General features: G+C 43.1%; 1 protein-coding gene across 50 annotated transcripts in view; it reads left to right on the top strand.

Annotated features, from left to right (window-relative positions):
* The window catches only part of EPB41L2 (erythrocyte membrane protein band 4.1 like 2), a 204,421-nt gene that overhangs the window by 172,050 nt on the left and 8,606 nt on the right, over positions 1 to 23,765 (top strand). For 17 of the 50 annotated variants that reach the window (XM_023651078.2, XM_023651075.2, XM_023651062.2 and 14 more), the window contains 7 exons: positions 1,351 to 1,518; positions 3,536 to 3,589; positions 3,789 to 4,355; positions 6,195 to 6,317; positions 8,331 to 8,429; positions 10,139 to 10,219; positions 14,749 to 14,858. In XM_023651078.2, the coding sequence (XP_023506846.1) occupies positions 1,351 to 1,518; positions 3,536 to 3,589; positions 3,789 to 4,355; positions 6,195 to 6,317; positions 8,331 to 8,429; positions 10,139 to 10,219; positions 14,749 to 14,853 (1,197 nt within the window). In that variant the 3' untranslated portion in view covers positions 14,854 to 14,858. The remainder of the gene's footprint in view (positions 1 to 1,350; positions 1,519 to 3,535; positions 3,590 to 3,788; positions 4,356 to 6,194; positions 6,318 to 8,330; positions 8,430 to 10,138; positions 10,220 to 14,748; positions 14,859 to 23,765) is intronic. The other 33 variants (XM_023651080.2, XM_023651079.2, XM_070223822.1 and 30 more) reach the window with 5 other exon arrangements.

Here is a 23,765-nt window from a genome sequence, read left to right as displayed (position 1 = left end):
AGAGTAGAGAAGAAATTGGAAATCAAATCATTTAGTCTTAAATAACTGTCTTCTACATCCTCTTACGGATTGTGATATTTATGACGTTCTTAAACTTGTATGAAATATCCTCTCATGAGTCTCATGGAGATTACATAGAATACAATTTTAAGGTACTTTTGAAAATATTTTATTGAATAATCCAATGCATGGCACTTACTTAAACTCCCCAGGGATCTCTTACCAGGAAGGACACCTCCTCCACCCACCCGACCGCTAGGGATGGTGTGTCTAATGATGGAGATGGTAATTAAGCTGATTAGTCCACAGCTTTTTTTCTCTCCTGAATATTGCAAGTGCTTACCTACCTCACCCACCTTGTCCCTGCTCCTTGCTCTCAGCGTACTGTCCCAGGGAAAATCCCAGAAATGTCATCTCTCACTCATTATTTGTCTGTTTAAGATCCCTGAGCAGTCGGGGTTCTTAGGAAGTATTCCTGCACACTTCTGACATGAGGGGAGCTTCCTGATGACTCTACTCTTGGCATCCAGGTCCCTGGGACAGTCCCCAGCTTTCCTGTCATGCCCTCGGGCAGGTTAGGGACCTCGTTTAAGGCCCAGAGATGTGAAGGTTAAATTTGCCTTAATAGTTTTTCAGGAACACCTGGTTTTCAGCTTGCTCACTGAGTTTTCCCCTCTGGGTTTGTCTTCCTATTTAGAATTGTTTTCTTTACCTGTTTCATATTGGGGGGAGAAAAGTACTATTCTTCCCTCCGTGGCATATTTAGCGCGTCTGAAGGTTGCTGTCAGGGTGCTGGTTGTACAGCTGAAGTGGTGTGAGAAGGGATGAGAACACTTAGGGGAGGCCCTACACGAAATGTGGACTGTTAAGTGGATGTCAGAGAGATGACCCACTTGGCAAAGCCCAGAGCTCCTGGGAAAGGAAGGGCGCTGGAGGCAGGAGGGTTGAGTGCCCTGAGCTCTAACACGGGCATTAGTATCACGAGTGTGGAGGCCACTGAAAGTGCAAGTGCAGGAGGCTCATGCGAGGAGCGCCCTCAGGAAGGCACGAGGGTGTTTGATAGGTAGGCGGTCGGTCGTGCTCAGTTTATGACAAAGCTTCAGTGATAATCAAGCAGTTTGAGTCCGTAGGTTAGAGCTGTCCAGGATTCTCCAGCAGGGCGGAAAGCTGGCATTCAGGCCAACCGTCACACACGCCTGCCACAGAATCCTCCAGAACCCTCGCCTTCCTTTCAAACTTATGCTGTTCTGAGATTCTTTCTCGTGTAACCCTTCCTTTTTCTCAATAGGTCACTGCTGTCTGTTCTGCCTTATTGCTAATTCTTTGCTCTTCCTTTTCTGACCTCTCCAGAGCCTAGAAGAGGAGATAACATCAATTTTGTTTAGTGAAAAGGGCTTTTCTGATGGCGTGAGAGCCACCTTCACCCCAGCCACCACTCGGACAGCAGAGGGCGCTGTTGTGAACTCTAGTGCCCCTTCTGAAAGGCTTGCTTCCTCGCCCTCCTCACAGTCGCCTGAGGTGCATTTTACTTTGTTTCCCCTGTTTTTAAAAGCCACATACGAGAGTGATTCTTATTTTTTGAATATTTAAGAACCCTTCTCTCCAGTGCTTTCATTGGTGAAATTAACTTACCGGGAGAAACATTCAAGAAATAATGACTGAACTTGGATATGAGAAAAACGTACAGATTGGATGTTTCTCCTGATTCTTTGGGTCCCCTTTCAAAAAACCTGCCCAAATTCAGAGAGTCATTTAAACCACTGAGGCCCAGATTCTGAACTGTTATGTGCAGGGAAGCCCTCAACCAACGAGAAGCTTGGTTGGAGTATGTTGAAGTATGAAGAAGTATGTTTTGCAAAAAAATTTTCAAAGTCTAGAGGTCTTTCAGGCATCTTCCGATAGCTTGTTATTTTAAAAGTTCTGCTTATGTGGAAAAATTTGAAGTGCCTGCCATACTCAATGAAATAATTATTTTCATTTTTTGGAATGACCCTGAGAGATTTCCTGAACTTGGGCAGAACCCATGTGGCCATTTGAGGTTAAGTAATAAGAATAATTCACTGACCTGCCATAATAACGAAATGCCTGCTTTAGAAGTGTTCTGATCACTGGATATCTTTATTTATAAACAAGTTTATAAAAGTTCCGTTAAATGTTACTTATTTATCAAAATAGATTCCGTTTTCCAGTTTAAGTATCTGAAACATCTGGGTTTTCAATAAAACCGGAAAGGTGGCTTTCTTGTTCTGTGAATAACATGATTTACATGGTATTAATTTTGAGCAATGAACACGTGCCCCTACTGTGCATCTGAGAATAACAGCACAGATCAGAGAGGGTGTGAGTCTGCGTTGATAGGCACCACCAAGAAGCATGCCCTCTAGGACCCTTTGCTCATGACTGTCCTCGTCGCTGGGGCAGATAAACAAGCAATCCTGCTCTCTGTCATAGGAAACAGCTCCAACCCAGTTTGTGTCTTCTTTTGCCGGGGGGTTCAGAGGCCCCATGCCAGCTCCATTCAGCATGGAGGGCCCGTCTTGCATCAGGCGGCTACTCTGTCGAGCTGGGTTGTTTTGAAGTTAGATCACAGGCTCTGATGCCACCTGAATGTCAAAAAGTTGGCCAGGCTTCGCTTGTGTCATTGTAAAGTAGCCTTTTTAATAAGTTTAAGGAAAACTGTTAAGCTTTAAAACCAAACCGCTTTGTAAGGATGTTTCTACCCCGGCTGTCAATGCCAAAGCATAGTCATTTATATGAACGATGCATCCGGTTGACAGGTGTTTATTGGACGGTGAGGTACTCAACTGCTCAACTAGTCAGTTTACTCCCAGGACCAGCTGTCTGCAGGGGCCAGGGATCAGCATCTCACACGACAAACTGGGTTCCTCTCAGTTTCCAAAGATGCTACTGGAGGAGCGAATTCTAAGAGAAAACACCAGAGCCATCACTGATATCCCCGTCATGTGACAGTATCCCTTTTGCTAATCTCTAACACAGTTTGGGATGGTAATAACCATTTCTGAAACGACATTTTTTATGTTAATAGCTATCTGAGACCAACTATAATTTTGCCAATTAAAGCTGTTTTTTAAATGAGCCAGCAAAAAATGAAATTTCATTAATGCTCTGTTCATTTAGGAGTCGGTTTCAGGCCAAGTTTTGGAGTCTGATTACAATCAAACCTGTTCATTGAATAGGTTTTAAAAGTTTTGCAATTTAAACTTTAAAATACTAAGTGAGCTCTGGTATAATCCCATTTTTCCCCTACCTCTTCAACTCTAACAGTAGAGCTTATAGGTGGCACTCTAATAAAGTGTTTCATTTCTTTGGGAGGGCGCTGGCTGTTTTTGTGTTTTTGTTTCCTTTTGTAAGCTTTTTGCATTCGTCTGGACTGTCCTTCATGTGCCCTTGAGCAAAGGTTATTGTAGACGTTGATTCTTGCTGTTCTGTCTTTGCAGTGTCAGATGTTTGTTTCGGTGGGTGTTGAGGTAAAACTTTATTGATTTTGTGTCCTCGGTTGCTTTTTGTTTCGCAGAAACGTGCTCCCGAGTCCGAAGGGCCTTGCACTGGAGCCAGTGATGCTGTTAAGGTTCTCCCCTTTTCCATGTTCACACCATTGCCCGACATTTCTGATCCCCTCACGTTCTCCCCGCTTCCCTTCCAGTCAGCCATCATAATCATCTTTGTTTTTCTCCATGACACGAACCTACCATCAGTTCATTCTGCTTTCCGTCGTTTTTATTTATTCATATATTTTTATTTTCCCTCATCCATCTTTTTCTGTGCAGAGTTCACATGAGACTCTGAATGTAGTGGAGGAGAAGCAGCAGGCAGAGGTTGGGAAAGACAAAGACGAAAGAGTAATCCCAGAAGAAGTGAACGGTAAAGAGAGCTCACCTGGGAGTGGTCCTGGGGAGAGGCGTAAGGTGGAGCCTCTGACGCAGAAAGACTCCACCTCCCTGTCTTCTGAGAGCAGCAGCAGCAGTGAGAGCGAGGAGGAGGATGTGGGAGAGTACCGGCCCCACCACCGTGTGACCGAGGGCACCATCAGGGAGGAGCAGGAGGAGGATGAAGAAGAGGTGGAGGAAGAACCCGGCCGAGCCGCCAAGGTAGTAGAGAGGGAGGCCCCGGTGCCGGCGGCCAGTGCAGGCCCGGCGGGGGCCGGTCTAAGCTCGGTAGAAACAGTGACCCAGGAGCATGTAGTTGCCCCCAAGATCCCTGCAGAGAAGAGCCTAAACGAAGGTGCCATTGAGCAAGCCGTGAGCGAAGAAGCAGAGGACCAGCGTCATGCAGTTAACGGAGAGGTGTCTCATGTTGACATTGATGTTTTGCCACAAATTATTTGTTGTTCCGAGGTAAATGAGAGTCCCAAGCGGGAGCTGCACGCTAGAGCTCTTTCTCGGGTGGAGAACACCTGCCTTTCTCCTTCTGTCCTCCCGACTCTCCTCCAGCTTTTTTGCAAGATGCTGATTTTTCTCTCTCATGGGAGGAAGGGGGAACACTGCTGTGTAGACGTTCTGCCGGCTCGGTTTATGGATCTGGATCCGGTTTATGCAGTTGGGTCACCTGATAGAGTAAACTTTCCTGCCACAACCGCATCGGGTTTTTCCTTCTCGTTTCACATTCAAATTTTTCTTTGCATGTTTCAGATGTTTTCAACTGTTTGTCTTTAGTTGCGCTGCTTCCTCGTACTAAATGCCTTTTTCGTTGGTTTAATTAGAAAATTGCATATGTTTTATTGAAAATGATCAGCGTGAGTGTGTGCTGCTGTTGTCGTGACTGGGTTTGACTTTTTGGCTCATTCTCTGTTCAATTTAAGATTTTTAGAAATGGTAGCAGGCTGTGAATCCAGCATTGGGCAGTGATAAAAACAGTGTTTCTAGACTACCACTGTGATTTTGGTTCTCAGACCTCAGGGATGCTATGGTTTGTTAAGACTTTTCTCTCCTAGGCAGCCGGAGGCTAGACTGTTGAATAGGAGGACCCCTTCTCTTCTCGTTCTGTCCTGTTGTCAATTCTGGATTATTTGCAAGTTGATTTTATGTTTTTGGGTTATCTGTGTTAGATATGAGTCTTTCCCTTTTTCTCTTCAGGAAGGGACTTTCCGTGCTCCTCTTAGATTAAGTTTTGGCCACCGGGTGCAGTGTCTCTGAATTGGGAGTTAAAGTTATGCTGAGGGAGGGTTTATTTCCATGAGAATCTTTCTTGATTCTAAAATTAAGTGCCCACATTGTAGGGATTGTCCATATTTACTCTTTTTGATGGGGTAGAAAATCTTGAAATGACTTTGTCTTGAAATAATTAAACGGAGTTTTATTGTTACTTTTAAACTTTGTTTCACTTCAGAGAAGACATTTTGAGAGTCTTTGAACACTTTGAACTATTATTTTCTGCGTTTAATATATGATTGTTTCTCTTTAAATAATTACACTTGGGAATTTTCCTTCAAAGAAAGTACTGTAGTATTTTGGTAGTGTTACAGGCTGGTGTTGTGTTAAACACACATGCCCAGCAGACTACAATGTTAACAGGCTGTGAATCATTTCTTTAATGTTTTAAATTGTTCAAAGCAATCTAATGATGATGGAGTCATTCTAGATGTATCATTTTAACTTCTGTAATACAGAAGAAACACTGCAAGTTTTAGACAAGGATAATTGAGAACAATCATACTTGAAGATGTTCTTTCTGAAAATGGAATCTCCTTGTCAAGAGGGCAGAAAAGGCTTCAAGGAGAAAAGAGCACATCTTAGCTGAACCAGCTGGTGTGCCACTAAAAGGCAGTGTGCCTTCACACAGCCCTGGAGTCTGTAAACTGCAGTAACGTCCATAGTTCATTCTGTTTTGTTTTCAGTTATATCATTACTTGCCCAAAGCTAAAGTTTGTATATCACGGTACACCAGGCTTGCCATGTAAGTAATTTGGGACTGTCGTAATTTGAAGTGTACCATAATTTAGAGAGCCATTATGTTAGCTTGTTCTTCATATACACACACACACACATATATATATGATGTTTGAAGGAAAGTGTTTCTCTTTTATGTCTTTTATTTTAGATTATTTACTTTTACTCTTTTCTTTTGTGCAAGTGTGTGTGTTTGAATATATTTCTTATGATGAGTTTTGAAGGCTCCATTAAGCACCGGTACGTCATTACCTCTAGAATTTATTTTTCCCTTCCTTTCCACCTCAGCCACCAGTGGTAAAAACAGAGATGGTAACAATTTCTGACGCCTCCCAAAGGACAGAAATCTCCACCAAGGAAGTCCCTATTGTCCAAACTGAGACCAAAACCATCACATATGAGTCTCCGCAGGTACAGAAGCTCTGGACTCGGACTGTTTGAGTCCTTGCTTTACTTAGTCTGTTTCTGTTTTCGTTCCGTCTTCTCCTAGTTGTTGGCGTGTTTCTGACTTTGACTAGCTTCCTGTATCTCCACCTTATAACTGTGCTTCAACAACATAACTTGCCGTGTTGCTTCTTAGATTGAGACAGAGAGTGCAGTCACGTTAGTGACCCAGTAATTGTAGGGGGGAGACATACCCAGGATTATTTAGGACACACAGCACCAATCTTTTCTTTTTTCCTTCTTTTCCTCAAAGTCCCCTAGTACATAGTTGTATATCCTAGGTGTATGTCCTTCTGGTTGTGCTATGTGGGACACCGCCACAGCATGGCTTGATGAGCGGCGCTAGGTCTGCACCCAGGATCTGAGCCAGTGAAACCCTGGGCCACCAAAGCAGAGCGCGCAAACTTAACCGCTTGGCCCCGGGACTGGCCCACCAATCTTGTTCAGATCATTATAAGCCATTTCTGACTTGGTGTATCCAGGAATGTTTATGTTCACTTGGGAAACAGATCATCTGACAAAGGTTATTAGATCTGTGGTAATTTGTGGATTGGTGGAATTTAGGCTTTTTTTTGCCCTCTTGGTCCACGAAGAGAGATCCAGTCAGCTTGCTCTTGCTTGCAACTACACACACGTGCGCACACACACATATCTGTGCTTCTCCTTCACGTGCGATTATTTTCTGGAGACGTATGTCGTCGTTCTTATGTAAATGTGAACCTGTGTGTCTAAATAATGACCAGATTTTAGGTGTTCAGACATTGATTCTTTAAAGATTTGAAATAAGCATAAAGATGTCTAACCTTAAGGGTAACAGAAAAATGGAAAATATTAATTTCAAAATGGAACTATTTAGAAATTTGTTCTATTTTCTCGACTGAGAAATTTAGTGTTCTGTAGTAGGATTGTACTGTGGTGGAGGATCGCAGATTTTTGCCCTCTTGAAATATTTTTTAAAAGACTTAATGTGTGTACGTGTGAAACATTCCTCAGAATGATTGTAGATATGCCGCCATGTGTGTGCATAGATCCCACATAAGCATCAGCAGGTTTCCTGTGAACGGGGCTGGTGGAAGAGCGTGCACTTATGTGTCTGTACTGTGGTAAGTGCCCTCATAAAGAAATACAGGTGCGTGACCCAAAATCGAGGGAGATGTCCTCCTAACTGACAGTAAGAAAGGCTCTTGACCTTCCCATTATTTCTTTGTGTCAGTGTCAGGAAACAGGAGGCAAATTTGTTTCATTGTTTCCCCTGGTCCGATCTAGAACTTTCTACCTTTTCTAGTATCAAAGCAAATAAGTTAAAACCTATTTAGATATAAGCATTGGATTGATATATGGTATAAATGATATGTACAAATCTCATCTATATTGATATGAGAGAGAGCACGTGCATGCTTACGTATTGAAGTATATGTACCCACGTACACGCTCACGACACACAAACTATTACAGGGACAATGTCGTTTTTAAAAATCAACTAGAGATAAGCAAATAACCAAATCACCCAAATTTGATGTGCCCTAGTCATATACTGTTACTTAGTAATCTGAGAAAACGTTTATCTATTTTTACCCACCTGTGCTTAAAAAACAAACTCAGCACTCTGGTCACTGTGGAATCTTCTGCGTCTGGTTCTCTAGTTTCTTTTTCCAGCGTCTGCAAACTGCCGTCTGTCAGATTCGCTCAAGACTCCCTTGTAACTTTCAGTCACACCTTCTACTTCCATTCGTCCTTTTCTCTCTCTTCCCACGGGGTTTGCTTCTCTACGTGCATTTAGCCGTTGCTGTGCTCTGTTTAAATGCCAGCCGATCTCCTGGTCGGTAAATGACCACTATAGACATGTAAAGGACAGGCAAGAAAGCAGCTCTTGCCAATTGCAAAGATTTTAAAAGATGCATATTCGATGGGGAGGGGTCTTCTCTGACTACATAATGGAAGTTAAGCATTACTTTGTATTTTTCCCCCAACTATCCAAAGATTGATGGCGGGGCTGGTGGTGACTCAGGCACGTTACTGACTGCACAAACCATCACATCTGAGTCCGTGTCGACAACGACAACCACACACATCACCAAGGTAAAGCTATCCAAGGGAATCCTAGGGAGAGGATGGTACATTGCAAACAGGCCCTTTTCTGAATTGTTCCTTTGTTCCTATACACACTTCAAAGTAATATGCAGACAGTGCCAGTGGAATAAAAATGCCTGGACTTAAAGCATCCAAGAAATTGGGCTCCATTGACAAATGTATTTAAGCCAAATTGCAGTTTTGTAAAGTACAAGGGGGTAAAAATACATTATGAATAGCTATACCTAGGACAGCTACAGGAGCAGAGAGTGTCCTAAGGGTGGGAGCACGGGTTTGGGAAGTACAGACAAGCCCTCCTGGCTGAAGCAAGTGGATGAGGACCATCATTCAAACTTTCAACAGGTTGTTCAAATCATGTGAATTTTCCCTCGTCGATTTAAGATACTGGTACATTGATTTGGGGCATTCTTCCACATCATTCCCTAGATGTTTAACACCAGATGACCAGTGGTTCTCAAAGTGTAGTCCCTGGCTGAGCAGCAGCAGCGTCACCTGGGGGCTTGTTAGGACCTGGGGATACCGAGGCCCCACTCCAGACGCGCTGAAACCCCGGCAGTGTTTCGGAAGCCCTCCAGGTGACTCTGATGCCAGCTGCCGTCCTCAAAGTTCCCCTTCTGGCCTTATTGCCAGTATTTCCTTTGCTTCTACCTCTCGCATTTAGTTAGTGCTTGAAGGTTTTAAACGTGTCCCTGTGCCCTCCTCACCCCATATTTCAGCAAAAATCTTTGTAAATTAAAAATGTCACACAAGTGCAAGGTGGTATTGGTGCTCATTTTAAAGCATAGCCAGTTATTAAGGCTAGTGGTAAGCCTTGTTTCTTGCAGCAAAGAGCCATCACTTGTGACTTAGTGTGTAATTTATCAGACTTGTAGGGCCTGGAAGTGTGCTTTCTCAGGACTGGATGGTATTTGCTCATGGTTTAAAATGTCCCAGCCTTATGATCTCTTCAGCCTCTATCAGGCTCCAGGCTCTATCACCTGCTCCAAGCCAGAAACCCTGCGCACTTCACCCAGGCCCTCCTGCCCCCGGTCCTCTCATGCAGCCTGTGTTCAGCCTTGCTGCACGTCTGCAGGCACAACCGCATGCAGAAGCCGCAGTCAAATCACACAATGGATGAACACCTTTATGTCACCCTCACGCATCTTACCCATATCTTAAACCAAATCCAAGTCCTCTTTTTTCATTATTGCACTAAACTGATAAACAGAATCATCAGTGGATTTGTATGACAAGAATCAAGCAGTCAAAATTATAATACCACGCAGTTTCCTAAACCTAAAACAGATATCTGAATTGTTGGAATTCCTTCTAACTCTACATAAACCAAACAATTATTTCTTCTTTCCAAAAATTGGCCCACTGGGAGTCAAGAAACTCAGAGAATTGTAACGGAGTGTCCCAGTGGAACTATTTGTAGTAAATGGCATGTGTCCCATCTTAATCTCGCCCTAATCTTGATAAATTAGTTTTAAGGTTGCCTTCAGTTGAGAAATACTTATGGATGCCACAGCCTGAACAATAGGAGTCTCTGTCAGCTTTAAAAGAAAGTTTCTAGAACATGGTCTTCCTCGCTCAGTACACATTGCCTTACAATGATCAGATGGTCTAGGTGTGCTCCATCTGTTCTCTCTCGTTACGTGTAAACATGCTCTAATCGTGCTGTTTTTCTCTTCCTCCTTTTTGTTTATGACCTTTAGACTGTAAAAGGTGGAATATCTGAAACAAGAATTGAGAAACGCATTGTGATCACGGGAGATGCAGATATTGATCATGACCAGGTAAAGACCTGAGGTTCTGCTTTGAAAGTGACCTGTTTATTTTCTAAATTTCGCAACTGTCGTCATGTCACATCCCTCTGTCAAACCCCTTTTCCCGTCACCACCTGGATGAATCGCCTTCTAGGCATGCCATAAAGGCACTCCACAGCCCACACTCAGCCTGTCCCTTCAGCCTTCCTAACAGTGAGTCAGCATAAAATGCGTTGCTGTTTATTTCCTGCTGGCTTTACTTGCACTTTAGGGTCCAAATAATCTAGAGGATTCTGGCAACCATTAGGTATTCATGTGGGCCTGGTATAAAGGCAAGTCATCAAATATTAAAAAATGAATGGCAGTTTAATAACACTGGCTTACAAAAAAATAAGAAAAGCCACAAAGTTTGACGTATGCTTGCTTTTAGGAACTTTTGAAGTATTTTTTAAATAGCGTTAGAAAAGTTAGGCTATTTACCACTAGATAGTTTTCCCTAATTATTACTATTATTGAGGGACGGCGGAAGGTACTCTAAGGTCTCTTACAAAGCGAAAATGTACATGCATTCAGAAAAAATGTTGAGAAGAATCATACTTCCATTTTAATGTTCAGTTGAGCAGAATGCATGGCTTTAAAAGCAGGGGAGGAAGGGGCCTGCTGGCGATTTCTAGAGCAGCGTTTAATTTTAGACTGCAGTCCCAAGCGGTGATGAGAAGTTTTTGTTTTGTTGTTTTCTGAGTAATTTTAATTTGGCTTTAAAGGAGACCAAGCTGTTTTCCTTTACAACAGCTTGAAGAAAGGGAAAAGGCACGTTCAGTGGACTATCTCAGCTGAGGAGTAGGAACATGTGATGGTTACCTAGCTTTGAACACAATATCCAACTCAGAAAAGAGAATTTTAGAGAACAAAACTTCTCATTTAAGAAGGGCCGACTATATGTGACCAAAGAAAAATAGATTTTCTTCTATGCCTAAAAAGAAAATTATTCTGGGGGCTGGCCCCATGGCCGAGTGCTTAAGTTCACTCACTGCTTCGGAGGCCCAGGGTGTCGTGGGTTCGGATCCTGGGCACGGACATGGCACCGCTCATCAGACCATGCTGAGGTGGCATCCCACATGCCACAACTAGAAGGACCTGCAACTGGGGTATACAACTATGTACTTGTGGGCTTTGGGGAGAAAAAGGAAAAATTAAAAAAAAAAAAATCTTTAAAAAGAAAAAAAATTATTGTTTTTTTGAACCTCTGTAAATGTAATTTTACTTACATATTTCATAATGGATCTTTTTAATTGCTTGAGCGTTATTAGAGATTTTTGACTTAGTAGAGATTCCCAGAAGGTGAGTCCCTGTGCCTGCTCACCACTGGGACATGAGTTCCCTGTGTGCACACCCACCCTCCAGTTTCCCGTGGAGAAGATTTACTCTGCCTCTCTGCACTTGGGGCAGTTTTGAGTTCCTCTGACCTTAAGTTGGAGCAAACCCTATTCTTATGTCCTGATTTTTTCCCCCAGGACTCCTGCTCAGCAGTCATTTCTTGAATTCCCACAGTGTGCTGGGCAGGAGCCCACCTTCCTTTTGTGATGGAAGGTGACACTCAGGGCCTCCTCCCAGCCTTGGTTTCCTCTTCCCTCTGCCTCCAGGGAACCTTTGCCCTTTCAGGCTTTCCAATGTGCTTTGCCACTTGAGGGATTACTCTCAGGTTTTATTTTATGTGCATTCTTTTGTCTTTTGGCCTGTTTTATCTGAAGACTCAAATCTAGATAATACTGCTTCTGAATGGCCAATATTATAAACACAGGCTGAATCTCCCAGTCGGGGAACCACACCACCTGTCTCTCGGTTTCTGCACTGTGATGGCGGCTCACATAGAAGAACTCGAATGACTTACAACTAGAATATAGGACCTTGCACTGGGGCTGTGAGGAGAAAATAAGAAGAGGAAGATTGGCCACGGATGTTAGCTCAGGGCGAATCTTTCCCTGCAAAAAAAAAAACCCAAAAAACAAAACAAAACAAATCAACATGGGCTGAAATGCAGGTACTAAAATAACACGTGTTCCTAACTCTGACATTAGGAAACAATCATGATGACTCCCCAGCTTTAACTGTCACTGTGAGGACATACGCCTTGTCCGTAGGGTGTCTGTAGGATGTCGTGCTTCGGCCCATTTGAAAACCGAGGTCAGCTATCCAGTGGAGAGGATAGATGTTTAACTCTCGCATGTTTAGTTATAAGATGGCGTAAACTTTTTTGAGTAAATTTAATTGTGGCTTCTGCCATGCTTGTCACCAGAAGCTCATGATGAGTTAATTCACTTTCTCCCTAAAGCCTGCAATGAGATGTTGGGGCCTTTTAAAATTAAAGAGGGACATCATCACTTCCCTGCCAAAAACTGACATTGATCACACGGTGACTTTACCATCATTAGCACCTCTTTCAGTTCCTTGCCTGCATTAAAGGAATTTTATTGGTGAAAGGAAACCCTTCAATGGAGCAAAATAGCAAAAAGGAATCTCTCTTGTGTTGGCAAAGTGGCGAGGCCTGCTCCTATGGGAACTCGCCTGGCAGGCCCGGCACCCTGTGAAATCACGGCAGTCTCGGCTCCGTACCAGGGGTGCAGGCGGCCCTGCGGCTGCTCCTCACACTGTGCTTCTTTCTAATGAAGTAACTTCTCAGTCTGGCAGTGGGACGTGGTAGTTTTCTCACCATCTTTATTGCTGCCATAATAAATTAATATTTTGCAGCCTTTAATTTCATGTACTGATAATATGGAATGAAAGGAACTAATGGCAAATGGATTTCGTATGTGTTTTAAGATGATTTTAGCAGTTTTTGATTTTTCCCTACTTTTCTGCTAATTAAAGCATGTTTCAGACGTGCTGCCTTCCCTTGGGCAAAATTTGTTTCCTCTTTCGTAATTGCCGTGGTTTAATGCAGGCAGGTCTTTGTAATGAGCAGACATTCAAAGTGTCTGATGGGTTGTCTGTAGCTACATTTGGCCCCCACCAGAGCTGTCCTTTCCCGCACTGGATTCCACAATGCAACGTGGAGGGAGTAGTTTTGACCGTTCCAGCTTCCCCTTTCCTTCTGAGCACCCGCGCCAGTTTAGGGCCATTCCGCTGCCCTTCGTTGCCCTTCCGTGTCCGCATTGTGGTCAATTCACGGAGATGGGGAGATGAGGTCCCCGCTCCTCCAGCCTTCCTGTCCCCCTCCCCCCCACACACACAGGCTGTGCTGCCCTCACATCAGAGGGTCCCCTGTCTGCCTTCTCTCTTGTCCTGACACAGGTGGGTCACCAGAGTTTGTTCCTCAGTGGAAATTTACACACCCTCAAGTGTCTTCCAAGCTTCTCTGTAAAAAATTTTTAGTGTAAAAACAATTTTTTTGTTGCTTTACCTTTTTTTTGTGGAATGAGGCTCAGGGTTTTGCTTCATATCCTTCCAGCTGATAGAAACTATAGTGCAAACAAGAAATGCAGTTGTCCCCTTAGGGCAGTGACAGAGCGGCAGGAAGAATCGTGCTGCTGCTTTCAAATGCTCAGTTTCCTTATGAGGCATGGTGCTGTCTATCCTAGAAGAGTTTCTTTTTTGTTTTAGAATTCTCTCCTAGATTTTGAGTGTGTTCTATGGAGTTTTATTTTACTTTCTCCCCAAGACCTGTTTAAACATCTTTCCCCTCTAAGAAATAGGATCTTCCCACTCTGCCACAACACTCGTACACAGTTTACTTTCTGATAAAACACAGAGAAGTTTTGTCTGCTTTCTCACAGCCTGGTCCTGGGAAGGGCCCACGAGCCAGAGGAGGGTCCCGTGTCCTACTCCTGCCCTGCAGCCCACTGGCAGGATGGCCTTGAGAAAGACCCATTACCCTTGGCGCCTTCCGTGTTTTCAGCTGTAGAACAGAGCTGTGTACTTTACAGGCTAAAGAGCGGTCTATCTCTGGTCTTCAGCTTTACTGATCGCGTGTCAACGTTGTTGCTGCCAACAGTTCTGATTGTTCTGTGCCCTAGAAGTTTATAGATATTTTTCCTGCAACATTTTAGTTCAACAAACATTTCACCTCAAACAGTTACTTAGAGCCTGAGGGCAAGGACCATCAAGGCCTGGACCTGTGCCCTGGGGTTTGAGCAAGTGTCCTTTGAGTGGTAGGTCGAGGACTGTGCCTGAGGCTTTACATCGTTCCTGCCATCTGGACGGTGAGCCTCACAGTGGTCTTCACAGCCTTACCTTAGTCTCAGCTTACGGGGGAGACTACCAGGGTCAGAGAAGATCTGTTTTCTCCAAGTGAGTGCAGGGCTGGGATTCAGAGCCAGCCTGTTTCTTCTGCATGTATCGTTATTTGAAGATGGACTGGAGAAATGGGAAATTTGGGGAAATGAGAAGCGTTCTCTAAAATGAACAATGAGCCCGTTTCACATCTTCCTGCTTCCTCAAATAAAGCAATAAAACCGTCTTGGCTTGAGGCGGAACCCCCGTTGATCAGTGTATGTGTTTCGCATCCCGAGGAGGAGCCTGCCTGGTTCTCCACTCACGGTGCTCTCTCCTCACCCTGGCAGGCGCTGGCCCAGGCCATCAGGGAAGCCAGAGAGCAGCATCCCGACATGTCGGTCACACGAGTGGTGGTGCACAAAGAAACTGAGTTGGAAGAAGGGGAAGAATAAGTGAGGTAAGAGAGCCTGCGTCGTCCAGGGCCTTTCTCATGACTGATCTGCGTCCTGAACCTGCCCAGGAATGTGAAATGCTCTTCTGCGTCACCGTGTCTGCAGCTGCTGTAGTCCATCTGCTTTTTCAGATTTTATCCTCCCAAAATACGTATGCTCAGCTTACCTGCATATGGTTGTAAACTCTGTCAGCCGACGGGCATGCAGTATTAACAACTGCCATGTATTGAGGGCTGCTAAGAATTGACCTTTTTATGTTGCTTTACTGTTTACAAAGCACCTTAGTATAAGCTATCCTGTTAGTGTTTGCAGGGACTCTTTGAGGAAGGTGCTACTGCCTTTATGTAGATGAGAGAGATTTATTGTAGGGGACACAAAGGGGAGATGAGTTAAATCCTTTATATACGGACATTGAGAATTATATATCAAAGAGAGAACCATAAAGGAAAAGATTGCTTTGACTACATAAAAATTTAAAATTTTAATCAAATCAACAAAAACAAAAGTAAAGGGCTAAGGGCCAGCCCCGTGGTAGAGTGGTTAAGTTTGCACACTCTGCTGCGGCGGCCCAGGGTTTCATCGGTTCGAATCCTGGGCGCGGACATGGCACCGCTCATCAGGCCATGCTGAGGCAACATCCCACATGCCACAGCTAGAAGGACCCACAACTCAGAATATACAACTATGTACTGGGGGGCTTTGGGGAGAAAAAGGAAAGAAATTTAAAAAAATAAGGAAAAAAAAGTAAAAGCTAAATGACAAAGTTTAATATGCTTGGCAGAAAAAGGATTAGTATCCTGAATATGTTAAGAACTTGTATGTGGCATCAAAAAGTTTAAACACTTAAGTAGAAAAATGGGCTGAGGATTATGCAAGTGAACCACTTAGAAACAAAGTGGACAATAAACGAAAAATGCTCAGCCTCACTGTTGCTTAAATCAATACCAAGTAAAAATTCAGTGTACAAGTTTTCACTTAGAAAGCCGGCAAAGTTTATGTTTTTAGCCAGTGTTAGGGAGGTTGTGGGAGGAAAAATATACTCTCGTGCTGCTGAAAAACCAGTAAACTTGGAGAGCAATTTGGCAAAAACCCACATTAAACCTCTCATTTAAGCCACTGTTAAGGATTTATCTTAAATAATCAGAGGTGTATACAAAGATTTATCTACAGGTTTATTTATCGCATTTTTATATATACTGGCAAAAAATCTAACAATCTAAATGGCCAACAGTAGGGATTGCTTATACATTATACTGCTTCCATGTGATGGCTAAATCTAGGAGTTAAAAATTGTGCTAAGGAATTCTTAAATGTTCATAATTATGTGTGTGTTAGGGTTTTAAAAAGCAGACTTTATCACAGCGCATATACTAAGGTTGCTTTTTTGTTTTTTAAATGATCTGTACATTAATTGGATACACAGATACCCCACCAGTCTGGCTGGTCACAGAACCACGTCTTCTGCCCTGTGGTCAGGCTGGGAGCTTTCCCATCACAGAGTGGAAGGGCTCCTACCGCTGCACAGCCGCCCTCTGGCTTTGATTTGCCAATCTCCTAGACATGAAATCACCTGTAACTTCTTTCTTTCTCGTTGTTACTGATTCTTGATAGATTCAGATGATGATCCTTTGTCAATTTCATGTGTTGCAGATATCTTCAGGTTTGTGGTTAGGCTTTTGTTATTAAAATAGTTCAATATAGTTAATGTCTTGAATGTAGTTATTCATGTAGCTAATATAGTTGAATTATCATGCTTTCCTTTATGGCTCATGCTCTTTCCGTACCCTAAGGTGTTATTTTTGATCCATAAATTTTAATGTTGTCTTTCATACATCAATCCTTAATCCATCAGAAACTGTTTTCTGTGTGATGAGAAACAGTGATCCATTTGTTTCCGAAGAGGTAGCCAGCGTTCCAGCACTGTCTCTTGAAGAGCCCGTCCTTTCCACCTCTAGTCTGCAGGTCATGCATCAAGTTTCTCGTATGCACGTGTGCTTCACCCTCACTTCCGTTAGTCCACGTGTCTGTCCCTGCTCCAGTGTCATACTGTCTAAATTACTATAACTTCAAAATGAGTCTTGATAATCTGGTAGGATGTGTCTCCCCAGTTGTGTTCTTTTTTTGTTTTTCGGGAGTGTCTCGGTTATTCTGGGCTCTTTCTGTTCCATATAAATTTCTGAATCAGATTACTAGGTTCTAGGATACACCCTGTGGTGTCTTAATTGGAATTGCGTCCACTCTGTAGCTCAGAGTGGTGAGAATTACATCTTTATGATATTAAGCTTTCTTTTCCACAAACATAAAATATCTCCAGTTATATAGCTCTCTTTAATGTCTTCAATAAAATTGTATAATTTTTTTACCCAAAGAAGTCTTATAAATCTTTTCTAGCTGTTGCTAGTAGAGGGCACTACAGTTAACTTTTCAGTATTAGTCTTATATCTAGCAACCTTACTCTTTATATTTTAGATACTATTTTCCACAGAGTGCGCAAAGGGCCTACAAGCAGAAATAATTTACACTTTTAGCCCAGGCACAATATGTGTTTACCTGAATAAACGTGCTGTTAAATGTAAGGCTGAGAACATTCTTAGCCAGGAGTTAAGAGGATCAAGTGCTGTGTTTTAATCTTCTCAGATCTCAAGTTATGTGACATTGGGCAAGTCAGTGGGGCTGGTACAATCTGCCTTTCTTAATTCATAGGACTTATTTATAAAATAAGGACATCATAAAATGAGAAAATAGAATGTTAGACAAATGTACAAATACTGGGTATTTCTCCTCTAAATTCTATGCATCAGTTACTTAATCAGGAACATAAATAAAAATTAGTGACCACTGTGAGCATGACCCCCACCCTCACTTTCACTTATGGCATTTTAATAAATTAAAATGAATTAGTTATATCAGGTCTTCCTGGCACCTCATATTCGTTTTTGCAGCGGACACACACTCAGCCTTTGATGTTCTCCTGTCTCAGGGGACATCTTTTATAAGCAGCCTTGTTAAACAGTTTCGGGAAGTTAAAGTGTAGGTTCACATATAAGGTGAGCAAACTAGATAAATTTGGAAAGATTCACTCATCCATTCCAAAAATATTTAATGAGTACCCAGATGTGCTAGGGTCATGCTGCATTGAGGAGAGAACAAAGTAGGGGAGTTGAACTATTGTAAATTTCTCCTGTTACTTGAGAAACAAAGTTTAAATTGAAATCTGAAGGACTAATAGGAGTTACCTCAGTGTCTCAAAGTCATTTTGGCATCTCCACTACCACTGGCTGCTGCTGGTTCTGGAAAAACTTCCTTTGCTGGGACTGTCAGGGCTGGGCGGGGTGTGTTTCTACTGCTTCAGTGCCCCCTGGCTGCCCTGCCGGTGTCCCACAGAGGCAGCAGGTGGGCCGAGGCAAAGAGCAGGACCAGGCCAGTGTCCAAATGTCAAAGGGAAGGATAAATAACTATTTGTCTCGTATCTGCCCCAGTTCCCTTTTTCAGACGTGAAAAGCTCTCCTCCTGACCTGACCTCTCCCTTTGGAGGAGCTCTGAGCTTTTGATCAAACGTTGAAAGTAGAGAGAGGTGCAGGCCAACAGAAGGATAGTCCAAGAGCCGCCTGTGGAGGCTGGAACACCCACTTGGCCTTCTCGGCTGGGAGCTAGCCCGTTGTGAGGCAGAGAGGAGCAAAGTGCAGACTCTACTAAAAAGAGAATACACACTTCAGAGGAGTACCTCACTAAATCTTTGTGACTTTTTTAATGTTCTCCTAAGAACTGCTCCCTTCTGCCAGTTTATCCCAAATGCATATTTACTAGCCATCAAGTGGACACAAAATGTAACGTACCTTGTCACCCCTGGGATGATGTTCTGGAGCAGCCCTGACCAGGACGGAGAGGACTCCAGGTTTGGTGGTGTGGTCCATGTGGCCTCAGAAAGAATGTGCCCCACGAGAGGGAGCTGGTGACTCTGCTTTAGTTGCCACCATGAGCTCTCTGAACCCAGACTTCCAGTGGGCCTCTCCAATTCCCGTAGTGATCATTGATATAGAGTAAAAAAGTGAGCGGAGCCCCCTTCCCCTCTGAAAGCAGTGAGCAGCCAAAGGATGAAGTGATGGAGGAGCGGCCTCGCATCCGTTCATTCATTTTATTCATTCCTTTGTTCATCATACACATAGTATAGAGTGCCCATTCAGTGTCATCTACTGTTTTACCCTGGAGACTTCAAATCAAATGAGGTCTGCACTCACAGACAGTACATCAGTGGTAGCAGGCCAGAGTTTCAAGTTTTATGATGTGTTTTGAACCAAGTTTGGTGGGAACACAAAGGAGATCTCTACATCAGGATGGGGCATCAGGATGGCTTCTCACCTGGGCTTCAGGATGAGTAGGAGTTAGCTCAGTGGGGAAGGGCTTGGAAGGGGCATTCCAGGCAGGGTCCAGGAGCTGTGGACTGACACTCTAGGAACGGTGCAAAAGCAGGTGAGGCTGGTATGCAGGTACTTGTAAGAGAGTGATGGGAGAGGAGGGGAGCTGGGAGACAGAGGCCTGATCATAGTCTTGTAAGCCAAGCTAAAGAGGCCAGACTTGATCCTGAAAAGCTGTGGGGTACTCCTCATGTGTTTGAGAGATGGTAAGGAGGTAAAGGTTTGTGAGTTGGTGACTGTTTGCATGAGAGTGTAGAAGTTAGTGAGTGGGGAGGGTGGAAGAGCTGGGCAGGATCCCAGGTAACGCCCAGGTTTCTGGCTTGGGCAAATGAGTTGATGGTGGTAGCTATAATTTCAGTCATGGAATACATGAGTTTCATTTTTCACATGTCAAGTCCTGTCTGCTTAGATGTTTCAAAGCAAAGGTGTATTTTTGTTCTGTGATAGTGTAGGAGAGACCTACTGCCACAGGAATTATGGAGGAAGCTTGGGAGTGAACCTGTAAGGCCCTGCCTTAGACGCACACACAGCATGGTTAATTGGAAATTTACTGGATAGTCTAAGGGTTAAGAGGAAATCTAGCATAGCAGATTTGCTGGGTTCTAATCTACGTCATTGTCGTGTGACCTGGGCAGGTTATTTCACTTGTCTGTGCCCTGATTGTACCCTCTGTAAACCACAGAGGATGGTAGAATTTACAGAAGGGTTTTCCCCAAGGCAGGTTGTAAGAACTTTTTGTAATATATAGAGTCAGCCGTGAACCCTTTTTTACTCTTAACAGTCAAATAAAAATCAGAATTTTCTATCCCAGAGACGTTTGAGATGCACATGAGATGTCTACATGGAAAGGTCCAGGAGGTAGCCAGGAGCTTTGAGAAAGGACACAGCAGGCTTCTGAGCATGAGGTGGGGATGTGAAGGTCATCTGAACGTGTCGTCTACTGATGAAGCCTTTGGTGTGTGTGATGTTCGCTAGGGCCAGATCATAGAGTTGAGGCCTGGGGAGCAGAGGAGATGGAAGAGGAGGAGCCAGAAGGCAGGAAGAAAACAGGGTGTTAGAGAAGCTGCGAGAGAGGATGACTTCAAGGAGAGAGTAGTCAAGTATTAAATGTGACGGAGAAATCGAGTGAACACATCCTTTGCGTTGTTGGTACAGAAGTCAACCTGGGGGCTCCATCAGAGCTGCTTCAGGCAAGGAGGAGGGACGGAGCCTTGTCACAGGCTGAGGAAATGGGGGTTTTACGTGGAGAGCACTTTCAAGCAGCTGCAAACACAGTGATAGTGGCTTTTGCTTTTCTGTTGGCTCTGTCTTCATCCAAGAAGATGAAGAGCATTGTGTTAGGTTTCACAGAGCCTCCAGAGCGAGTGCTGTGATTACAAGAAGCCTGGTACTCCATTATGCCTTGGAACCTGTTAGATACCGTGAGTGCCAATCCCCAGCCCACAATGCATAAGCCCAAATCAGTGCTGGTGCTTTCTGTGCTATTGTGCATCCGTGAACACCAATTTCTAAACAAGATCGTGTTGTGTTCAAACCAATCTTTCAAAGTCGGAGTGCTGTTCGAGGTTTCAAGATGAACTCGCAAGGCAAACGGGACATTAGCATGAGCTATTTAACTGGCCTGCCGGGAGAAAAGGACCGTGCTGGCTGAACCCGCTCTAGCTGACCCTGAACTACTTATTGCCCCGTGGGTCCTGCTGAGACCACCCTGTCCTTGAAGGAGAACCACAAATCTCTTGACTTCCAGATGACTATTTTCAGGTCAGAGGCCAGGAGCTTTTCAGGTATGTCAAATGTGTTGCATTTTTATTTTACTCTATTTGCCTAGTTGTACTGGTCTCATACCTAAAGTCAGCATTTTATTACAGCTGGTTTTTGACATAGATTAACCACACCTAAAATGAAGACTACTTCCACATGGAAATGAAAAGCCACTTGGGGTTTAGTGAGTTTTAGGCAGAGCCAGTTTCACTCTGGAATGCTGTGGAATGTGCTAATTTAACAGTTATAAATCTGGCAGGTGCTTCAGCAAGTCAGTTACGGTGTATTTGAACCACTCAATAGAAGAGGAGCAGGGTGCCCCGCTGTCGGGCTTACGTTCACACTGGGGAGTCCCTCATTCCCAGGGTTTGCTCTTGGCCAAGATCATTACTATTGTTTTTGCAAATAAACTATATATTTTTTTTCTGGTAATAAAAAAACAGAGGAGGTTATAATTCTAAACAATTGAGAGATAGTAGAAAGTGTAAGTTAACCCATAATTCCTCTGCTCCTAGAGATGGATAATCCCTTTTCACAGTGTGTGTGTGTGTGTGTGAACACACCCACACTCTCACTCACACCTCTATTTATGTAGGCTGAAACTGTTGATTCCGTACATCCTGCTTTCTTTCTCCACTAACAGTACATTGTAGGTAACTTTCCTTGTCATTACCTCATCCTTCTTCAGCAGCCACTGAATGGATATATGATGGTTTACTTGACCCCTGTTAATGAGCGTTTAGGTTAATTATTCCTCAGTTTTCAAAATTATACATATAGCTGCAAAACTTATACTTGTGTGTACATTTTTTGTGCATTCATTTTTATCATTGTGTCTCTAGGACAAATATTTTTAAAACTTAGAGTTGGTGTGCGACCAAAAGTTTCTGACATACTGGCCAACTGCCCTCCTTAAAGTTCTAGAAAGTTAGGCTCCCACTTGCAGGTGATGGGCATCCCTGTTTCCCCGCAGCCTTGCCAACACTAAATATTCTAAGGCATTTAAGAAATCTTTGCCAATCTGGTGAGGAAAGAGCATTTGTTCACCACCCTCCCCCCTTTTTTTAATTGTAAGGAAAGAACATTTTTTAGTTATATTTTTTTCCATTGCTCATGAAGTTGAAATACACATACACACACACAGTTTGCATTTCTTTGAATTGCTAGTTTGTGTCCTTTATCCATTTTTCTATTCAGATGTTTATCATATTTTATATGCTACAGATGTGTTATAATTATGAATCCCTTACTCACAAATACTGCATATTTCCCCTAGTTTTTCATTATTATTGAGCATTAAAAATGGCCCCCAAAAGGGGGAGAAGGGCAAGAGAAAATTGACAAATTGGAGCCATGCAGGCCATAGCCAGAGTTTGGTTTTGTTTTTTTGGCCCAAACAGTATTTTTTACAAATTTGAAATAATTATTATGCTTAAAATGGGAAGATAACCTGGCAATTTTAGGAAAATCAGAAGATCTGACAAGATTGGGCCTGCTTTCTCGCATGGCTGCAGTGCTGAAGCCAAGTAGGGGCTGCCACCTTCGAGGACGAAGGGCTCTCCCAGTCGCCACTGCCCTTCACGGTGAACCCTTGGTACCTGTGTCCCTCCTCATCTGATACCTGCCTGGCCTCTGCTGGGGACGGAGGTAGTGACTATGATGTCATCATTCCCTAGTCTAGGGCGTATTTAAGAGTATGGAAATGAAGAGAATATTTAGTTTTAAACTGTGTGTAGCGCATATTTTCCCCTGTCCTTTTTAATGAGGAAATAGAATCCTAGAGATTAATTTGCCATAGGTCACTTATACTCAGGAATCATAAAATACCATCCATGTGTAGAGCTACTTGTCTCAGGAACTTCTCTAATTTAGACATTCCAGATACTATTTTTTAAACGTGTGAATTTATGAGTGGCATTAGGAAGGAATTTTGCTGTGACAACTAATTAATAAGTTTGTGTTGTCCTCATGAGGAATATATTCCAAGGACATGTTGGCCCTTTCTTTAACTTGCAAGCATCAAGTAGTTTAGTTAGCACTGGAGCAAGTAGGACTCTAGACCTGTTCTATCCAATATGGTAGCCATGCCCCACAAGTGGCTGTGGAGCCTTGGAAATGTGGCTATTCCAAATAGAGATGTGCCATAAGTATAAAATAACATACTGGATTTTGAAGATGTAAGAAAAAAATATAAACTAGTAAATAGGAGTTGGGTCTAGAGATTAATTCTTTTGATGCCCACTAACCTTCCTATTTAAGGAAAGTACAAAACTTAGCTCTGTTCACATCTGCTTGATAGATGTTTTTCTAAAAGATAAAGGGTTTTGTTACTACTTTCTTAAGCACAACTTTTATTTGATGCTGCAGAGAAATGTTTTCTCATCTCTGCTTATCTTATGAACCTAAGATTGACAAAGACTTTAGCTAGAATTAACTATACTGAGTGTAACCTCACTGTAGTCCACTGGTTATTTGAAAGAAGCTTTAAGATTTTGTAGGATGCTCTCATATCAGGTTCTCACAAGATTTGAACCTGGCAGAGTGAACCAGAAGACCTGACTCTAGCTTTAGGGCCAAATGCTAACTACTCTTAGAAATCTTTGTCAAAGCTTCAGTAATTTGGGAAAACCAATTTTTAAAGAAGTCTTCCTGGGATGTCATAGATATAGTTATTTAACAAAATAGAACAGAAAAATGAACCCCCCAATTTTTCCACTAAAACAGCAGGTGAAAGCC

The sequence above is a fragment of the Equus caballus genome, chromosome 10, assembly GCF_041296265.1.
Source record: "Equus caballus isolate H_3958 breed thoroughbred chromosome 10, TB-T2T, whole genome shotgun sequence".
Taxonomy (NCBI): domain Eukaryota; kingdom Metazoa; phylum Chordata; class Mammalia; order Perissodactyla; family Equidae; genus Equus; species Equus caballus.
Note: the sequence above shows the minus strand (reverse complement) of the source record. Positions and strands in the feature narration are given on the sequence as shown.